This window comes from Mixophyes fleayi, chromosome 8 (genome assembly GCF_038048845.1).
Source record: "Mixophyes fleayi isolate aMixFle1 chromosome 8, aMixFle1.hap1, whole genome shotgun sequence".
NCBI classification, from domain to species: domain Eukaryota; kingdom Metazoa; phylum Chordata; class Amphibia; order Anura; family Limnodynastidae; genus Mixophyes; species Mixophyes fleayi.
The window spans coordinates 131,889,513-131,911,790 of record NC_134409.1 but is presented as its reverse complement, the minus strand read 5'-3'; the positions used below and the strand labels follow the sequence as shown (position 1 = coordinate 131,911,790).

The 22,278-nt window shown below is 42.0% G+C and overlaps 1 protein-coding gene across 1 annotated transcript in view; it reads right to left on the bottom strand.

Moving 5' to 3' along the window:
* CELSR3 (cadherin EGF LAG seven-pass G-type receptor 3) overlaps nt 1-22,278 on the bottom strand; it is a 104,975-nt gene that overhangs the window by 53,632 nt on the left and 29,065 nt on the right. The window contains 1 exon segment of the mRNA XM_075183598.1: nt 14,053-14,691. Within this exon segment, the coding sequence (XP_075039699.1) occupies nt 14,053-14,691 (639 nt within the window).

Below are 22,278 nucleotides of genomic sequence, written 5' to 3'. Positions count from 1 at the left end.
ATTACTACACAAAATAGGAAAAACATCACAACAAACATATGCAAAGGTCTGCCCCCTGCAATTCTGGTGCCCTAGGCCTGAGCCTGCGTGGCCTTTCCACAAATTATGGGCCTAATGGAGCGACTATGTGTTTTCATTTTTCCCAAGAACAGACACTTCATCTCTAGGCTGCAAAATCCGCTGACCACAGTGCTGTTGTCAGTAGTAACCCCTTTTGACAGATAGGAATAAGCCCTATCACGGTTGAAAACACCAGTTGTTGACGGAGATAGAGCTTTTATCACTTTAATGAATAGAGCCCACAGTCAGCCTGCTACACAGACACAGGTTCACGGCTCTTAGCGTATCATGTTGTAGCAGAGGGGGGAGAAGGAGGATGTCTCAGTGCAGACAGAGCTCAGAGGGGTGTTCCAAAGGCTCTCTGCTCACTACATCATGTGCCATGTAACTGTGGTTGCCATGGTAGTCCAGAATCATAAAACATTAATAGAAGCCTGAAGAAAATAAGAACAGTTACTGCTTGTATCCGGATCAACTGAACTGGTGCAAATAAGATATATTTTAAGACTATTTTACTTTACTTGGCACCTAAAAAGAAGCCCAACATAGCCTTTATGGACTGAACAAACGTAATCTTATAAGTGTTTTCTTTCTCAAACATGTAAGGAACCTAGATGAAATCTGTGCGTTAGAGGCATTCGTCTAATATATCTGCAACTGCAAAATCTCATACTGCTCCTGATTGCATTTTCTGTTTTAATTAATAAGATTTCCTTTGTTGACTTCTCTGGCATTATGAGTGTTTTGTATGCGACAGAGAAAATCTGGTACGTGAACCAGTTTATCCGCACGAAATGTTAACTGAAGTGCAGATGGTTGGAAACGGCTGGGGTTAATTATTGCCGACTTAGCTTATCTTACAAATAATTACACGTTGCTGAGGAATTCAATAGATTTGTTTTTGAGGCTTTTGTGCATCTTCGCAGCCTTGTTTTTTTTTTTATTTGAGCTACCTCTAGTTTTTTTTTCCTGCTTAATATATTCATGTGTGGAGAAAGAGCTGCAGACTCCTTCATTAATGTTGGACTGTCAGCACGGTTGGTGCCAGTAATGCCAGAGGGGGAAATAAAGAAAGGAAACCCACAGTCTGCCAGGCAAAACATGATTTATGGTTGCACAGCCTCCAAGCCGCCCCTCCCTCCTCCATCCGTTGAACGTGAGGTGGTCATGTAAAGAAAGCGTTGAACCCGCAGCGCTGGTGTATGCAGTGTTCTGCATGTTTAACCACCTGTATGTACACCGATCGCCCACAACATTGAGACCACCTGCCTAATATTGTGTAGGTCCCCCTCGTGCCGCCAAAACAGCTCTGACCAGTCGAGGCATGGACTCCACAAGACCTCTGAAGGTCTCCTGTGGTATCTGGCACCAAGACGTTAGCAGCAGATCCTTTAAGTCCTGTAAGTTTTGAGGTGGGGCCTCCATGGCTCGGACTTGTTTCTCCAGCACATCCTACAGATGCTCGATCAGATTGAGATCTCGGAACTTGGAGGCCAAATCAACACCTTCAGCTCTTTGTCATGTTCCTCAAACCATATCCTGCTGAAAGAGGCCACTGCCATCAGGGAATACCGTTGCCAAGAAAAAGTGTACTTGGTCTGCAACAATGTTTAGGTAGGTGGTACGTGTCAAGGTAACATCCACATGAATGCCAGAACCCACGGTTTCCCAGCAGAACATTGCACAGAGCATCACATTGCCTCTGCCCGCTTCTTTTCTCCCTATAGTGCCTCCTGGTGCCATCTCTTCCCCAGGTAAATGATGAACATGCCCCCGGGCCGTCCACATGATGTAAAAGAAAACGTGATTCATCAGACCAGGCCAGCTTCTACCATTCCTCCATGGTCCAGTTTTGACGCTTAGAGTGGTCAGCGTAAGCAGTCTGACCGTTCTGTGGCTATGCAGCAAACTGCAATGCTCTGTGTGTTCTGACAACTTTCTATCATAGCCGGCGTTAACTTCTTCAGCAATTTGTGCTACAGTAGCTCTTCTGTGGGAATGGACCAGAATGACTAGCCTTCGGTGCTCATATGCATCAATGAGCCTTGGACGCCCATGATGCAGTCGTCAGTTCACCCATTGTCCTTGCCTGAACCACTTTTGGTAGGTACTAACCACTGCATGCCGGGAACACCCAACAAGAACCACCGTTTTGGAGATGCTCTGACCCAGTCATCTAGCCATCACTCTTTGTCCCTTGTCAATTTCGCTCAGATCCTTACGCTTGCTTAATTTTCCTACTTCCAACACAACAACTTCAAGAACTGACTGTTCACTTGCTGCCTAATATATCCCACCCCTTGACAGGTGCCGTTGTAATGAGATAATCAATGTTATTCACTTTACTTGTCAGTGGTGTTAATGTTGTGGCTGATATATAATGCAGAGCCAAACATGGTACCCAGTCTATTATACAGCGCCGTATCCGTGTACCAGCTGACCCTCACACAGGCTCTCTCTTCTTGTTTGGTGATGTACTCCTGCTGGTTGGGTCCTGTAGTCACTATCAGCCTATTTACCTATTTAGATTACTGCACTGAACCTCCGGATGCCAATCGGATAACATAGTGAGGGAGCTGTGAACCTTTCCCAATTATACCTATTCCTGGAATCATTTGATTTCAAATACGATCTGATCTAAGCCCAAGTCACATTAACAGAAAAAGAGAATCTGATGAATCAGGAAATACAACCGAGGACTTGTTCACTAATATTGATTTAGGTCCAACATTTGCACTGAGCCACAGCAACCAATCAGGAACCAGCTTGTATATGTCTAGTGTAAGTTAGACGATGAAAACAAAAGTCTGATTGGTTGTTATGGTTTAGGGCAAATTTTGCACCTTACTGTAATGTTAATAAAGTAGCCCAACATAATTCAATTTATAGATTTAGAAACAGGTAAGTTCAGCCTTAAAAGCAGTGATCGGCTTGAAGGTATTTTTTCTCCTTCTTCCATAGAACTGCTTTGTCTGACTGATATTGTAGGGCACCCTCATGTGAACTGCTTAGTCCACGTTATGACAGGTGATTCATGTTGGGTTAAGAGCAAGACTTTGCCTGGGGCATCCCAAGCCGCAGTATTATTGTAGATTTACTTGGGAATTTAGCATCATTGATATTCCTGGTAGATCCACATTTTGTTAAGCATCAAATAGATGTTCTCCTGCACAGTGTACTGGTACGATTCAGCACGGTGGCTCAGTGGTTAGCACTTCTGCTTCACAGCGCTGGGGTCATGAGTTCAATTCCCGACCATTGCCTTATCTGTGTGGAGTTTGTATGTTCTCCCCGTGTTTGCGTGGGTTTCCTCCTGGTGCTCCGGTTTCCTCTCGCACTCCAAAAACATACTAGTAGGTTAATTGGCTGCTATCAAAATTGACCCTAGTTTGTGTGTGTGTCTGTGTGTGCATGTTAGGGAATGTAGACTGTAAGCTCCAAAGGGGCAGGGACTGATGTGAATGAGTTCTCTGTACAGCGCTGCAGAATCAGTGGCACTATATAAATAAATGGTGATGATGATGTTTCATATTTTAGAAACAGGACCTGTCCTAATTATGCCAAAAAGTCCTGACTACAGATTTTTCTTCTATTTTACCCAGATGATATCTGCAAACTTCAAATTGGGCACTTGTGGCTGTTTTTGTCCTTTTGGAGTATTGGTATTGGTTAATTTTCTCCATCTACCCTCCGAGCCTTCACCTGCAGCCCCCAGCTCATCCCTGCTCTATTGTCAGATGTGTTTGGTATAGCTTGTAATACTTGTTTTGCTTACATGAAAATGCATGCTGATATGCTATCACATATAGGTGTCCCCTTCTTTGATTAAATGTATCTTGTTTTAACTTATTACTGAGATTAAGGATAATGGGCCACGTGGGCGCCCTCTAACCTTATGGAGGTTAGAGGGCGCCCACATGGCCCATTACGTGTATCAGGTTGGCCATCACTGCTTTACAGTCTCACTAGCATCATAAACTCTTTTTCTGAGGTCATCAGAAACCTCTTTAGAACATGACATGATGCTCTGTGAACAAACCTGTGAAGACATGAACATCAGACCAATGCTGACAGTTAATAGTTTTTCTTCCCTTAATATGAAAGGGTCTCACCGATAATGACCAACTTGCCAGACCTGATCGTTCCCACTTGATCTAAGTGACTGGAACATCAACTGCTCATTAACCCCATAATTAAGCTTATAATCCTAGAGGTGCACATACTTTTTTTAAATTTATTTTTTATTTACTTTTACAAAGATAATGAATAAAAATTAGAGATGCTCACTGACCCCCGTGAACTGGTTTTGGATCTGGATTAACTTCGTGTTTTGGTTTTGGCAAAACCGCCCTTGTGTGTTTGGTTTTGGTTTTGGATTTTTTAGAAAAAAATCCAAAAATATGCTAAAATCACATATTTTTGCTCTTTTTTTGTTCCTACATTATTATTAACCTCAATAACAGTAATTTCAAGTCATTTGCAGTCAATTTTGACCACCTCACAGATCACAATATTATTTTCATACACTTCCGGGACAAATACTGCAGCGACCTGGCTGGATGGTAAGCGACAGAGCAATGACACAAACACACGGCAGTTCCTAGCACATCTAGGACACATTGCCACACAGCAGTGGCAGAAAAGAAAAGTGGTGCAAGATGGAATTGTCCTTGGGCCCTCCCTCCCTCCCACTGTTATGTTGGATCGTAAAAAGGAATCCAAAAATCGTGAGATTCGAGATCGTATCAATGACGTTTTGCCTCGTTTTTTATTCCAAAAAAGCGCAAAACGTACCCATGTGTCTCTATTTAAGTCACATTAATACACAAATGCCAACTTTCTGACTCTAGTCAAGTGGCTAGTGCGCAGGGGGGGGCGTTCCGCTAGAAATCACGTCATCTAGGTCCCTGATCCGCCCACTTCGCTAGGAAATGGGCAGGTGCAGGACGACACCGGGCTATCCTGGTAGTCAGCAAGATCTGGAGTTTCTCAGACATTCTGGGAGAGTGGCCAAGTATGAATTAGTATAATATATAAATAGCAACTTGTATTTTAGTGTTAGTTGTCCTTTAAGCTCGTCCTTGTCATTGACAACTTGAACATCTGCCGATGACGCTGTCCCTTTAAACCCAGCAACCAGGAAGAAGTCTGTCTCTTTCTAGAAGTGCTGACAAGCCAGCAGTCAGTTCAGCATAATTTATTACAAAGCCCTCCACGTTAGTAATAGGGGATAGATCTGATAAATGAGAGTGCCGCTTTTTCCCTAAAAGACACATGTATCTCTCTCCACATCACCACGGAGAGATAGAGGGAAACAAATCGTTTAATCTTTCTCTTCTGCATGAGAAACAGTTGTGTCTGTAAATCCGCAGGGACATTAGAATCATTAGTAACACTGTCACTTCCTCTCCCAAGGACCACCCTGGTTACACTTCCCCTCTTGAATCTGTGTTTATCCATATATTGCCTCCTATGGATTTGTGGGACAGAAATATCTCTCTCATCTATACATATCTGTCTCATTAAAACATTACAGAGCAATTAGTTTAGGATTAGTAATTGCACATTTAATTACTGGGGAGTTTCTTTGACAGAATAGTTTTCTTTAGTCTTATTTCTAGAATACCGAGTGTAATAATGGACAATGCACAATGTTGTGAAATGATCAGTAATGATTGTAATAATAATGATAATAATAATAATTAGTAAATGCTTAATATACATTGATATATTAAGTCACCTAAGGGTTGTGTGTATTTATAGAGGTCACAGAAATGTTAGGTGACTTCTTACATCCATAATAATGTACGGTAACACAGGTTTTCATAAGGGACAATGAAGCGATGACATCAAAACTCACTGATGACCAATAATGACATCAGAGCTCAGAGTTTATACCAGAGGATAGAGGTCCGCGAGAAGACAGAGTTGCCCTTTACTGGTTTATATTAGAGATGCTCAGGCTCTGTTTTCCGAGAACCGAATATACCCAAACTTAGCAGATACGAGTACCGAGCCGAGCCGGTTCGGTACCTTCGAGCTTTTTCGGATTTGAATACGAGGTAAAGCGTCATGGTGACGTCGCGATTTTTGGATTCCTTTTTAAGATCCAACATAGCGGGGGGTGGGAGGTAGGCGGACCCCCATTTTTCTTTTCTACCACTGCTGTGTGCCAATGTGTCCTAGATGTGCTAGGAACTGCCGTGTGTTTGTGTCATTGCTCTGTCGCTTACCATCCAGCCAGGTCGCCGCAGTATTTGTCCGAAAGTGTATGAAAGTAATATTGTGACCTGTGAGGTGGTCAAAATTGACTGCAAGTGACTTGAAATTAGTGTTACTGAGGTTAATAATAATGTAGGATCAAAAAAAAGAGCAAATTTATGTGATTTTAGCATATTTTAGATTTTTTTCTAAAAAATCCAAAACCAAAACCAAAACAAAAAACACACACGAGGGCGGTTTTGCCCAAACCAAAACCAAAACCAAAATACAAAGTTAATCTAGATCCAAAACCAGTTAAACGGGGGTCAGTGAGCATCTCTAGCTTATACATACCTCCCAACTGATCTGATTTTTGGTGTGACAGTCCCGAATCGCTGTAATCAAAGCGGACAGAGATTATGTGAAAATGGGCGGTTTTGCCCCAAAGGGTACATCTGGGCGTGGACTGGGTGGATCGGGGTTGAGGCTTATTTTGTCCCCATTCTGTATGTCTCCGTGTTGTATGGTATGGTTTATATAGTTGCTACTTAGAGAAGGTTATGCATATATTAGCCTCCTGTGTATTATATATAGAAAAATGCAACCAGGCCGGGCTTTGAATTGTAATTAAATCAGAAGTCACTAAGGAGTTGTCTTACTATATAAAGGCAGAAGGCTGCAGACGGGGAACTCTCATGTCTTTATAATCTACATTGCACGTGTTTAATGAATACTGTAGTGATCACATCACCACTCAAAAACGGTAAATTATCAAATAATTATACACATATGTTAATGTTACTTATTACCACTGTAGCTCATAGTATAATAGTACTTATAGCCTATATTGCAAGCTAATATGGCACAGGGGCGGATCTTGAAAAATGCTGTACCCGGGGCGATTTAGATGGGGGGGGGGGCGATTTAGGCCCAGCCCCTTTCTAACATCTTAGGCTGCCGACGGCTGCACACTATGTGCAGGTCCGTCCAGCCGTGACAGGCAGGGACAGTGTGCTGCCCGGCTGCTCTGATTGTGTTTTAAACACAGTCAGAGCAGCCGGGCAGCACACTGTCCCTGCCTGTCACGGCTGGACGGACCTGCACATACTGTGCAGCCGTCGGCAGCAAGTGTCTGCTAGGGGGGGCGATCGCCCCCCCCTGGATCCGCCACTGATATGGCAGCGCTACGGAATCTGCCGGTGCTATATAATTAAATGTTGATGATGATGATCATGTTGATGATTATATTAAAAATGAAAAGGTATCCTAATTAGTAATAATGTTACATTTCTTAATTGTCATTATCACTAGCTCTGGCTTGACGGTTGAGCAATTTAGGCAACTGCCTAAGGCTTAACGTACCGAAGGCACTAATTAGCATTTTAATGTGTTAAAAAGATTATACCCCAACTTGCTGGGGTATAATTTGTGTCATGAGACAACAGCTTGTTCTCAGTCGCCCACTGGAGTGCCTACTGTGGGTGCAGGGTGTGAAAATGGACATGGGTCATAGGTCATGGGTCAAGGGGTGGGCTGTACCCTTCGGTTTGTGGCCCACCTGTTACAAGATTGACACAGGCAGGCACTGTAACCTACATTATTCAATCAACACAACAACAGTGTCTAAATACGCTAATTATGATGAGTGTTAGGTAGCCAGGAGGCTTGTGCCGTTTAGTATGTCAATTTTAATATAACATTGGTAGTAATTATACTTTTCCTATTAATTATTCTGAATTTAAAGTTTATTCCGTATTACAATTTCCATTTGTGCTGAAAAGGCTATTTGGAGGTTAATCCGGCATAAAGAATGTTCTCCCTGTGAGTAAGATATTGCAATAGGGTCCACTTAGAAGGCCCTTGGATGAGATTACCACGATACACCGTTTATGCATTAACCAAGATGTCTTGGCTCATGGTGCCTGAATAGTTAATTGAAGATCTGCCCAAGCAAGGCTTCTATACTGAAACACATTAATACTGTCTGCGCTGCCGGTCTCAGAAGCTTGGGTTTTAAATTAATAATCCTTTATCTTTACTAACCACAAGACATTCCTTAAGGAATCGAAATGGAAATGTTAGGCAAGGAGGAACACATTCCTTTAATCCCGTGTACTGCCAGAAGCCTGCAACGCAATGCAACGTATAATAATCGAGAGACTAAAAGGGCAACAGCTTAGGAAGGGTTAAGGACATCATTTAAGCGGGTTAAGGGCAGGAATTTTTAGACAACAATATACTTTTTCAAGCGAGTCCAGTTAGTTCTTGGAAAGGATCACAGTGTGTGACTGGCAGCAGATCAAGAGACGGAATTTTAATCAACGCTCTACCAAATGTGTTCTCGATCTGCATTAACTGTGATGTTAATAGTATCTACCATGAGCGAATTCTACCTTTAATAGTTTATGTGAACATTCTAAAAACTTATCGTTGCTCGCATTTTTGCCCTGTTAATAACATCTGTGATCGCAGCAATGACAGATGACTTAACGGGGCAATTAACCATTAAAGGGGCACATTTATCATTATTCGGCAAAAGTGAGAAATAGTTATCAATCCTTATCGCAAGGATAAGGATTGAACTATTTCTCACATTTATTAAAAAGGGATCACAGAAACAGCAGTTCCGAAAAACTGCTGTTTCTGTGATAGAAAAAATCACACTTACCTCCCTCTTCGGACGCGCTGTCTCGGGATCTCTTCTTCTTCATTCAATTACGCATGTGCAGTGCACATGCGCACACAGATCCCCTCTCTGTCTCTGCAACGATAGTTGCAGAGAGAGAGCGCTGAGTGACAGGGAGGGATCATGTGATCCCTCCACACATGCGCTGTCCAGCTCTGCTCTTCGGAGCACAGCCGACAGCAGTGGATTTCTTCAATTCGGATGATGTACGCCAGCTTCAGCTGGCGTACATTATCAAGACAAGTTCCCGAAAAAAAACATTTTTCGGGACTTGTTAGATTGCGGCCAGGAGCAGTCACCATTCTGTTGAATGGTGACTGCTCGCAAAAACGATCAGGAGTGCAAAGCAGCAGATATCCATGATATCTGCTGCGATGCACCTTTAATAAATTTGCGGAGGGCACATCGGGACTTTAATTCCACGGTAAGTGCACAATAGTGCACTACCGTGATTTGTTAAATATGCCCCAAAGTTATGTCGGGACAGCGCATTGGATAAGAGGCTGTCCCGGGGATGACTCTTTTCTAATGAAAACTCCGGGTTCTGACTCAGAGTCTTTACTGCACATGAGCATAGGACAATTCTGATAATCAACGCAGGGGGGGAACATGGAGATCCCTCTCATGTGATGCTCTCCCCAAAGGATTGAATGATGACGTTAGCCATCGGGGACAGACTCCAAAAAGCAAAGGTTTTTGGCGCTTGATACACTTAACCAGACCGCAGTCCCCATTAAAAATGATGGGGACTGGGATATTATGCAATACTTTGCCTAATACACAAAATATCTCTCATATCTCCAACGTTGGGCATTTGTTAAGGTGCTGCTTTAAGTTTGATAAGGAGGCCCCTCAGTTGGATGATCCCTTTTGACTGTAGTGGTTTTAGAAATGACTTTAGATGTTTGAGAATTTTTCATTATTACCTCGCTTTCCAATTTCACTTTTTTGTGATTGTGGCCTAATATATGGTCTGTAGAACCTTCCATATGATATATATAGATTATAGAAATCTCCAGCTGTACCATAATTTTTAGCGTGATAGGTCCGGAAACTTAGCAGCAGTAGCGAGTGTAACTGGTCAAAAAAGGTGCCCCAGTGTTGGATGTTGGCATCACATGGTTGGCTTACATCTCACCCTGGGACGCTCTCTTTGCTCAGGGACACCTGGCTGCTGCAGAGATTCCTCGCTCCCACCCTGGGATGCTCTCTTTGCTCAGGAACACCTGGTTGCTTTAAAAATTCCTGGTTCAGATCCTGGGATACTCTCTCTGATCAGGAACACCTGGCTGCTGCAGAGATTCCTCGCTCCCACCCTGGGATGGTCTCTTTGCTCAGGAACACCTGGCTGCTGCAGAGATTCCTGGCTCCCTCCCACCGTAGGATGCTCTCTTTGCTCAGGAACACCTGGCTGCTGCAGAGATTCCTGGCTCCCACCCTAGGATGGTCTCTTTGCTCAGGAACACCTGGCTGCTGCAGAGATTCCTGGCTCCCACCCTAGGATGCTCTCTTTGCTCAGGAACACCTGGCTGCTGCAGAGATTCCTGGCTCCCACCGTAGGATGCTCTCTTTGCTCAGGAACACCTGGCTGCTGCAGAGATTCCTGGCTCCCACCCTAGGATGGTCTCTTTGCTCAGGAACACCTGGCTGCTGCAGAGATTCCTGGCTCCCACCCTAGGATGCTCTCTTTGCTCAGGAACACCTGGCTGCTGCAGAGATTCCTGGCTCCCACCCTAAGATGCCCTCTCTGCTCAGGAACACCTGGCAGCTGCAGAAAGTCCTGGCTCCCACCCTGGGATGCTCTCTTTGCTTAGGAATGCCTGACTGCTGCAAAGATTCCCGGTTCAGAACTTGGGATGCTCTCTTTGCTCAGGAACACCTGGCTGCTGCAGAGATTCCTGGCTCCCACCCTGGGATGCTCTCATTACTCAGGAACACCTGTGTGATGCTAAGCTTCCTGGACACTGCAGTACATTATGCCTATTAATAAATGCAAGTGTACCCAATAATTAGGTTGATTGTGTGGTGCCATTAATCCCAGTATGTTTTATTGGATATATATAGAAAAGTAGAATGAACATTTACTTATTTAAAAGCAGAGTGTATTTTTCCTCTAAGTCTGTTCATTAATATCTAAAGAGCATGTGAATGACTCTCACTGGTATCAGGTGTTTTCTGTGCCTCTCACAACCTCTAGTCATTTATTTTCTTGGGAGAAATCCACAGAGGACGTTTCTGTGCATTCATTCCCTGACTTGGCCGCGTGTATCTGTTCTCTACCAGCTCAATTCTCAGGACGCTGCTTAGAATTCCGCACACTCTCCAGCTTCATGATGGTAAACAGGCTCGTTCTGGGTAAACAGCACAGAATTACAGTATGGCACCTGTTGTCTTCATTGTCAACTATCCAATCCCGTAACGCTCCCCAAGGGAGGATGGCTAGCTGATCTCTCGTGTTTGGAGATCTTGGCTCAAGAGAATATAGAGTATTTCACATTTTTATGTGTATTAAAAAAAAATCCCTCTACTGTTCAACCTGTTGAATTATAGCCAACAGAATAGCCATTGCTTATATTTATTTAATGTCCTCTTTAGAACTATGCCTTAACCGGTATTGTGTGTGTCTCTACAGGCCATTTTTTAAGAATTTCTTGTTATTGGATTGTTCCACCTTTAGATCAGTCCCCTTAAAAATAATGCTGCTCTATCCTCATTCATTCTATAGAGACCTATCATAAAAATGTAAAAAAAACCAAAAATATTATAAGCTTTATTTCAACGTATTATATATTGCAAATATAATGATTTATTCCAAATAACAAATAAACCAAATCATGACACAGAAAACATAATTAGTCATATTAAAATGACGTATCTGATTTTAGAAAGGAGAAATCCGACAGACGCCTCTATTGACATTTGTGTTTGTGTCGCTACACCCTATTATAATTACCTCCTCATACACGCGGCTAGTGTAGAATTACCATTGATACATGAACGCTTTACAACCTACTGATTGAGCGCTGTTTAAAATCTGAATAGGGGCAGGAACTAACGAATGAATTGTCCCCAGGTATTGAGCAATAGTATGGGTTTATATTTATAAACTGGTGCACTCAAAGTATATACTGAAGACTAGTACTATGAATTAGCACAGAGTGAATGCAAGATGACAAATGGTAACGGAATATAGAAAGGCAGAATAGTCAGTTACAATCCACAATAGCAGCGTGTAGCAAACTGATTAGTGGGAACCTTGATCAGGGCAGGTGGTAATTAATAGACAGGCTAAGTTCAGTGCAGGCGGCAGACAAGAGCGGTCAACAAACAAGTAGGGTCAAAAATCCAATAGACAACAAAACGGATGCAGAGCACAGTGCCTTAGCAAGCTAAAGCTACAACAGGCAAAGAGAGTGTGCTGCTGGCAGCCTTATAAAGCCACCTGGAACCAATCCCAACAAGTCAATCAGCCAAGCCCTCAGAGTGCAGATCAGTCATGCTAAGTACCGGAGTGTCAGGAAGTTAAGTGATGTCAAGGCAACCAGAGTAAACAGTGGAAATAGGCTGAGATGTATTGGAATGCCTCAGTCTGCCACTGTTTCTGCCCAACCTCTGTTCATAATCCTGACATACCTTCAGACAGATCCCTAAGTCACCTTTTAGTGGTACAAAATAAATGCACCCATGGTTTTCCAGTCACTTCTTTTTTAATTACTCTAAATCTCAGCCTGATAGATCCACCGTTGTAGTTTTATGAGTGTGCAGAATGCAAGAAGCAAATAATGTGCAAAGCTACTTATGTATATTTGCCAACCCAGACCATAGTGTATGTGTGTGTGATCACAAATGTCACCTTATTTGCTTACAAAGATAATCTCTTGTTCACTTTGGCAGTCATCATTGCTGAAAGGTTTACACTAAGACGTCAAACTCAATCAGACCATCTTTTCTGCATGATTTTGTGCATTTACTCTTCCTAGAATTGTGGATTTCTATAGTTTTACAAACTTGTTTACATTCCACTTACCATTGATCATTATCTTTCAACCATCCGAACCTTCCCCATTCATATACAGTTATATAGCAAGCATAACTGTCCCATCATGCCACCATACAGCTCTGTAATTCCACTATATAACTCCATCATACCACCATACAGCTCTGTAATTCCGCTATATAGCTCTACAATGTCACCATACAGCTCTGTAATTCCACTATATAACTCCATCAAACCCCCATACAGCTCTGTAATTCCACTATATAACTCCATCATACCACATACAGCTCTGTAATTCCGCTATATAGCTCTACAATGTCACCATCCAGCTCTGTAATTCCACTATATAGCTCAATCATGTCACCATCCAGCTCTATAATTCCACTACATAGCTCTACAATCTCACCATATAGCTCTGTAATTCCACTATATAGCTCCATCATGTCACCATACAGTTGTAATTCCACTATATAGCCCCATTATGTCACCATCCAGCTCTATAATTCCACTACATAGCTCTACAATCTCACCATACAGCTCTATAATTCCACTACATAGCTCTACAATCTCACCATACAGCTCTGTAATTCCACTATATAGCTCCATCATGTCACCATACAGTTGTAATTCCACTATATAGCCCCATTATGTCACCATCCAACTCTATAATTCCACTATATAGCTCTACAATCTCACCCTATATCTCTGCAATTCTACTATATAACTCCATCATGTTACCATATATAGCTCTGTTATTCCACAATATGTTTGCTAAGAACAGATAATTGATGCCAATTTAAACCTAGAAAATCCTTTTAAAACTAACATGTCCTGTGATTGGTTCCTTCATTTCTGTGTCAATCCATTCTACGTGGTTCTAATCACCTGATTTACATAAATCGTTAACCAAAGTGTAGCTATTAATCCCCTTAGTCCCCTGGAGTGCAGATTAATACACAGAGAGAAAACAACAGATGATGTATAAAGATTGATTCTACATCAAAAATCATTCCCATCCTTTCTATAGACGTGACACAAATGAATTATGATTCATTATGGATTGTATGCATTTATTGACAGACCACAGCTCTATAATCATGACACTGACCTGTGAAACGCTCCTGACAAATGCACGTGTAGCCCCCTTCTCTCCTGGCGCACACTCCTCCATTCTGACAGGGGTTGGAGTAGCACAGATTAAGCTCTGTTTCGCAATAATCCCCAGTGAATCCTTGAGGGCAACGGCAGCGGAGGCCGGTGATGGGGTGAATAGGGCGGAAAAGTATCGACTCGGAGGCGATGAAGGGGGCTGAGCTGTCGAACTTAAGCACAGATATACACTTCATGTAGTTCTCGCATGGTTCACGTAGGCAGACATTGTCATCGAACGGGAGGACCTTCAGCATGGAGGCAGAGGTCAGCGTCATCCTCTTCATGTAGAGCTGTTCTTGAAGGTCCTCCGAGCTGAAGAACTGGGAGCGATCGCCTTGCGGAACAAGAGCTGAAAAACTAACGTTGAGTATGGAACCGGCCACGTCGGTGTCGTTCTGGATATTGAAGATGAAGATGTCATCCTTTGGGGTAGATAACACCGTTGCAACTCCCTCTAAAAAACTGGTCAACAGAGGAGACAGAAACCGCTCCTGAGACATGTTCTCCAGGCGCACGGTGATGCTGTTGGACAACATGTCCTCGGTGATGATAAGGACACGCAGAACACATTGGGCCGTCACACTGTGGATCCCATCTACAGGAGACACAAGGAGAAGACCATCATTATATTATAAGTACTGGAGGTATATGCTCAAATAAAGATACAGTAAGAGGCAATAGACACATATAGGATGGAAATCTCTGTAACATCTATTATAAATAAACAGGTAAAAGTACAATGATATTTATGTGCAATGACTTTATTTAATAAAGTTATGATTAAGCCAACTAGCGGAGCCATCACTAGAGTGCCACAGCTTTTACTCTGTTCAATAATCTCTTTGGGCCTGAGTCCTTAAGGAGAGAAGAGCACAAACAAGTGAGTATCTTTGCACCTTGACAAAACCATGTTGCATTGGAGGGGGAGGTACATTTAAAATGTTGTGACATATTTATAGTTGGGATAGGGCATGTCCTAGATCAACTTTAAATTTCTGTGTAAAAATAAAGTTAGCAAGTATTTGTGTGCTGCATGACCTTGAAGCCAGTGTTTTCTTTATGTGCAAAATAATAAACTTATTTGTACCCCTTGCATTGTAACATGGTTTGTCCAGGATCAAATTTACTCCTTTTTTTGCCTTGATCTCCTTAATAACTCAGGCCCTTTGTCTTCTCCCAAAGTCCTCCTGTCAGTCATAAACATAGAAACATGGAATTTGATGGCAGATAAGAACCACTTGGCCCATCTAGTCTGCCCATTTTGGTAACCTCAAACCCTATTTGATACTTTATTTTTTGTAAGGATATCCCAAGCATGTTTAAATTGCTCTACTGTATTATCCTCTACCACCTCTAAAGGGAGGCTATTCCACTTATCCACTACCCTTTCTGTGAAGTAATTTCCTCTGAACCTCCTTATCCCCAGTGTCAGTACATGTCCTCGTGTTCTAATACTTCTCTTCCTTTGTAGAATCTTTCCCTCCTGCACCTTGTTATACCCCTTGATATATCTGAAAGTTTATATCATGTCCCCTCTTTCTCTTCTCTGCTCCAAACTATACATAATAAGATCTTTTAGTCTTTCCGGGTAAGTTTTGTGCTGTAGGCCATGCACCATTATAGTTGCCCTTCTTTGTACAGTCTGTAATGTATGTATATCCTTCTGGAGATATGGCCTCCAGAACTGAACACAGTATTCTAGATGAGGCCGTACCAATGACCTATACAGTGGTATTATTACTTCTTTTTTTCTGCTACTGATTCCTCTCCCTATACAACCAAGCACCTGACTTGTCTTCCTCATTGCTTTGTTACGTTGCTTACCTGCCTTTATTTCACCTGAAATACTGACTCCTAGATCCCTTTCCTCCTCAGTAGTTTCCATTATTATGCCATTAATACTATATTTAGCCTTTGTGTTTTTGAGATCTAAGTGCATGATTTTGCATTGTTTGGCATTAAACTGTAGTTGCCACTCTCTTGACCATTCCTCTAATCTACCTAGATCATCAATCATTTGTTTTACCCCTCCTGGTGTGTCTACCCTGCTGCATATCTTTGTGTCATCTGCAAAAGGTCATACTTTCCCTTCAACACCATTTGCAATGTCCCCAGTAAAGATATTAATAAAGCGCTGGTTCAAGTACGGATTCCTGGGGTGTCATAATCTCCTTAACATATAATGCCTGGAAATTATAAACTAAGGTGAAGTATAATATCATTGTAGGTCTGTTTAGACTTTTATGGGGGTTTGGCGGCACAAAAACAGGACACAGAGCAAGCGAAGGCGGCAGAGAGACAAATATTTGCCCCCATGATGTACAGAGGTAGAGCATATAATAAGTCCACCAAATTGTTATTAGGCACCATTAAGAAAAGTACATTTTCAAGTTTATAGCACCTCCAAAGTTAGATAACTCTACAGACAATCATGGGATACTGGAAATTATTTAGAATAAAGTATTAATATCTCAAGATACAATAATAAAATACAATTAGAGAAGGAAAAAAAACCTGTTCTTAAAAAAAGTGGATTTATCCATCATTTCTGCTCAGAAATACATCATACTGTGAATAAATACAAAACTATTCTACTGCTAAATAACTGAGGCTGTCACACGCCCTCCAGGTTGTAAGATATTGATTTCCCTTCATATGTCATGAAAAATGAGAAAAGTCTCACTGAACGTAAATAGGTGATTGTCATAGAACACTGATATATACGTCTGCCTTGGAGGTCCACAGAACAGAATCATTGTGCTAACCTATACATTTCATTGTACATGAGGAACACACCCTTTTAATAAACAAAGAAAACCCTTATCTTCCTTAAATATGATGAAAAATTGCCAAATTGTAACATTATCTCTATTGGCTCACATCCAATCCTGGGACGCCCTGGTTGGTCAGCCACGGAGCCTTTCGGTCAATCACGATAAGTATTTGATTAGACCAGTTTCCATAACCCTTACAAATATCTGTACCTGCCAAAGTCAGTAGAAGTTAATATTCTGTGATTGTTCTTCTGGGGGAAGTTCAGGTTCCTGTTTGGGATTGGTTGTGTATGGGATTTATAGATATATAAATTGTGCACTAATTTGTATCCAATGGTAGAGAATACTGGTTTTACCTTTAGTGACATTGCAAGCTCAGGTAATTTGTGAGTCAGAATGGAATGTTAATGGTATGGTTTGAATAATATAAGTGAAAGTACTCATAAACTCATAGCCAGTTTATAACAAACAACATTGTTTTATGGAACCTGAGAATTTCATGCTATACCTCCACAAAGGATTCTGGGTAAAAACATGCTAATTGTTCTTGCCATGTGTTCGGAATGGGGGGATAAAGAAATATAGTTAGAAAGTGGTTAGATGTGACTTTGTATCAGTGGTACAATCCCTACTTAGACAATGACACTGTACTTAAGAAAGTAGAAACAAGCAATTATATTGTGTCTACTGTCTACCGGTCACAAGTGACTTCCAATAAAACGCCATAAAGATACATAAGCTGTACAATAGGTACTGGGGATGTATTTAAGAGAGAGATAAGAAGAGTTATAGTCTTCTGATTCAAAATCTTTGCATATTTAGCCTAAAAGCTGCACCTCCCCTACCTGCAACTATATAGCATCCCTATCTGTAACTTCATATTATAGTTCAAGCTGCGGGTACTGTGCTTTCCTCCGCGTATCAAGGAGCAGGAAGAGCATAGACACAAGGAAAGCAGGGAGGCCTCCATATCTGAACAGTGACTGGTGGGCAATGGAAGGGACCATTACCCTATACACTGACCACAGGCATAGTTGTTTATATATCACTTCATTTTACAACAGACTTGTTAAGGCAAATTTCTCCTCTTATGTCGAGTTCGCTTTCTGGTTTTGAGCACCTGAAAAACAGGGACACAAATTGACTTGTCCAAGATCACCAGGAGCCGACACTGGGATTTAAATCAGGGGCTCCAGAACGTCTCCCAGAGTCAATGTCATTCAGTGCATTTAACCACTGAGCGGCTTTTTTTACGATGATAAATAACAGTGAGGAATAACCCCGAGGAGTCGAGCAGGTTATTGCAGCATTCTCTGGAAGTCTTTGCTGGTGGCTCAATCAACTGCAATCTCCCTATCCAGGGGGTATTTTCTCTCGTTATACCCCTGCCGGTAGTTACTCCCATCTGAAATTCAACATAAGACATTGCAAGACCCTTAACTAAAAATGTTAGCGCCAGGGGGCAAGACGTAAAACTGACACCCCCGTGCCCTCAAGTTTAACCAAATGAACCTAACATTTTAATTTCCCTTCACCTCCCTCCTTTAGATGTGTACCCTAGGCAGTTGCCCCTCTAGAACAGCCCTAGTTATAGTCCTGCACACTGCACAACAACTGCCCCTCCAGGGTTGGTCATTTCCGTCACTCTCCAAGAATAAATGGGTGTAGATCTTGCATATTATTTATTATTATTATTATTATTATTATTATTTATTAATCAGGCACCACAAAAGGTATGCAGACATACTGTATATAATTATATTGAGGTTTTACGAGAAGTCAGTGATTTTTACGGTTTTGCCTCTTTACAGTAATATATTTATGGTAAAACAAAGGACAGAACAGTTATAAATATAAAATAAATAGTTCATAGTAATTTCTTCTCATTTCTGTTGATTTACAAGGACTGCAACTCGGAGCAGCCAAAGCCGGTTGTATATTAGTTATACGTCCAATGTGGAGTCTCAATAAAACCCAGTTTAATCTCACAGTATTGAAGCTGAATGTTCGTCAATAGTTACTGCCACCTCCTTGTGGCGATGGAGTTATTGATCAGCTGGTGTCTCTCTTAGCTGAGGGTCACTGCCGGCTCTCCAGATGGAATAAGTGCATCAATCATTATCGCACCATTCAAAGAAAAAAAAGTTTAACTATTTCACTTCGGTAACGGTATCACCACCCAAGAACATTTCTGCAGTATTCTGTAAACCGTGTAAGGCTCACACAGGGTTAACCTGCCAGACACCAGCTCTGCTTTGGAAGATAATGCTTTGTGCTGGCACCGAAAAAGAGTAACAGCTCCTTCCTGAATCTTTGTCATTGTCTTTTCCTAGACGTGTGTACTAAAGTCCAATGTCTATAATCTATCCATCCATCCCTACCAGTAAAATAACTGAATGTTAATGGTAAGCACACTGTTAGCACAGTACAATCCTTATACAATATAACTACAATGACCCATACACAGTTTATAGTACAATGTCCATGCCAGTATACAGTGCAGCCTCAATACCAGTATATAGTACAGCCACAATGCCAGTATACAGTACAGCCTCAATGCCAGTATATAGTACAGCCCCAATACCAGTATACAGTACAGCCACAATGCCAGTATACAGTACACCCCCAATGCCAATATATAGTACAGCCCCAATGCCAGTATACAGTACAGCCCCAATGGCATTATACAATACAGCCCCTATGTCAGTATATAGTACAGCCCCAATGACATTATACAGTACAGCCCTCATGCCAATATATAGTACAGCCCTCATGCCAGTATACCGTACAGCCTCAATGCCAGTATATAGTACAGCCCCAATGCCAGTATACAGTACAGTCTCAATGCCAGTATACAGTACAATGCCCATGCCAATATACAGTACAGCCTCAATGCCAGTATACAGTACAGCCCCAATGACATTATACAGTACACACCCAATACCAGTATAAAGTACAGCCCCCATGCCAGTAAACAGTACAGCCCCAATGACATTATACAGTGCAGCCCCAATGCCAATATATAGTACAGCCCCAATGCCAATATATAGTACAGCCCCAATGCCAGTATACAGTACAATCCCAATGCCAATTTACAGTACAGCCCCCATGCTGGTATACAGTACAGCCCCAATGCCAGCATACAGTGCAGCCCTAATGCCAGTATACTGTACAGCCCCCATGCCAGTATACAGTACAGCCTCAATGCCAATATATAGTACAGCCCCAATGCCAGTATACAGTACAGCCTCAATGCCAGTATACAGTACAATGCCCATGCCAATATATAGTACAGCCTCAAATCCAGTATACAGTACAGCCTCAATGCCAGTATACAGTACAGCCCCAATGACATTATACAGTAGAGCCCCTATGCCAGTATACAGTACAGCCCCAATGACATTATACAGTGTAGCCCCAATGCCAATATATAGTACAACCCCAATGCCAGTATACAGTACAATCCCAATGCCAATTTACAGTACAGCCCCAATGCCAGTATACAGTACAGCCCTAATGCCAGTATACAGTACAGCCCTAATGCCAGTATACTGTACAGCCTCAATGCCAATATATAGTACAGCCCCTATACCCGTATAAAGTACAGCCACAATGCCAGTATACAGTACAGCCCCATAGTGCAAGCATATAAATGACTATAAAGACACTGAATAGGTGACTATGGGGTCTATTTATCAACGATTTTTCCTGTGTTAAACACCCGAAAACAACAGTTTTCGGGTGTTTACCGTGAAATTACTATGTATCATTGAAGCATTGCAGCAGATATCTCAGATATCTGCTGCTTTGCATTTCCTATCGGTTTTCTGAACACTCCCCATAACAGTGTATGGGAAGTGCTCAGAACCGCTATGTATTAAAAGCTAACTAGAGAAAATTTTCTCTTTTTCTACATGTTAATGTACGTTATCTGAAGCTGGAGCCATCTGAAGCTGGAGCCATCTGAAGCTGGCACCATCTGAAGCTGGAGCCATCTGAAGCTGCCGTACATTAACATATCTGAAAACTTTCGCGCTGTCCAGCTCTGATCTGAAGAGCAGAGCTGGACAGCGCATGTGTGGAGGGATCATGTGATCCCTCCCTGTCACTCATCCTACAGTTTGCCGTCTAGGATGCTAGTGCGCATGCACAAACTTTTCAGTCGGTGCATGCGCACTAGCAAAAAAGAAAAAAAAAAAAAGAGAAGATCATCGCAGCCTTTAAACTTGAGAAAAGACTGCGATGATCAGGTGAGTCACTTCTCAGGGACAGCAGGTTATCGGCACTGCTGTCCCTGCGAAGTTTTTTAATACATAGCCGTTACTTTTCAATCCTTATCAAGGAGATAAGGATTGAAAAGTAACAAGTGAAAAAAACGAAGGGTCATAAATAGACCCCTATGTCACTTATTCAGTGTTTTACGAGCCCCTAAACCCTGGCATCCTAGGTGATCGCCATGTGTCTCCTAAAGGCAGCGCAGGCACCTCTTTATGTATACAAAATTCACACAGTCTGTTGGATTCTTAAAGCGTTTCTTGGGGCCCAGGTACTATGAGTGTGTTGGGTGTCACACGCCCAACACATTAGGCAATCTAGGCTTCCATTAGGCAATCTAGGCTTCCATTAGGCAATCTAGGCTTTTGCCTAGGGCCAATTGAACAGCCCAGATTGTCATAGCCCCTTTTTTTCTTTTTGACAAATGGATGGGATCCCAGACCACTAGGGCCCCAATGTGGTCTTAATCTGGCTCTGCAGGCAGGGCCTGTAGTAATTATTAGCTATTACCAGTCAGTGTTGAGCCAAGAGAGTTTACTGATGTCTGGTCAGAAGTTTATGTAGCAAATACTGAGCGATCAGAGGCTAGGAATTCTTTACCGTTGACCGTAATGATATCATACATTCTGAATGTGTATTTTACTTACTTTGAACAAGGATGGAAAACTGCCCTTCCTGTCAATTTCTCTAAACCCTATTCAGCATAATAATGGACCGTTGCTTGCCTACAAGACAATAGAGCCGCCTCGTTAGTCAGGGAGGTGTCAGGGCAGATGATCTGTCAATATTTTCTTATTGTCATTATGCTGTCACTCATTTCCTCTACGCCCTCGCTAGCAGTTCCCTAAACTTCCTGCAGCCTTGAAACCTGATTCATCCTGCAATTTATAAGAACCTACTCTTTAGTCTGTTTCTGTTTTAGTAGCGAAAATGTTTAGGAAGAAGCAGGTACGTGCATTTTACTGTACAGAAAATACAGGATTTTACCACAATTACCACCTTGCAGTTTTTGGGCTCCATGAGGTCCTTCTGTCTTTTAGAATAATGTTCAGGTTCCAGTGATCTTAATAACGGGAAACTTCAAATTGAGTTATAGACAAATAATTGTCTACAATGCACAAATGAGACCACAC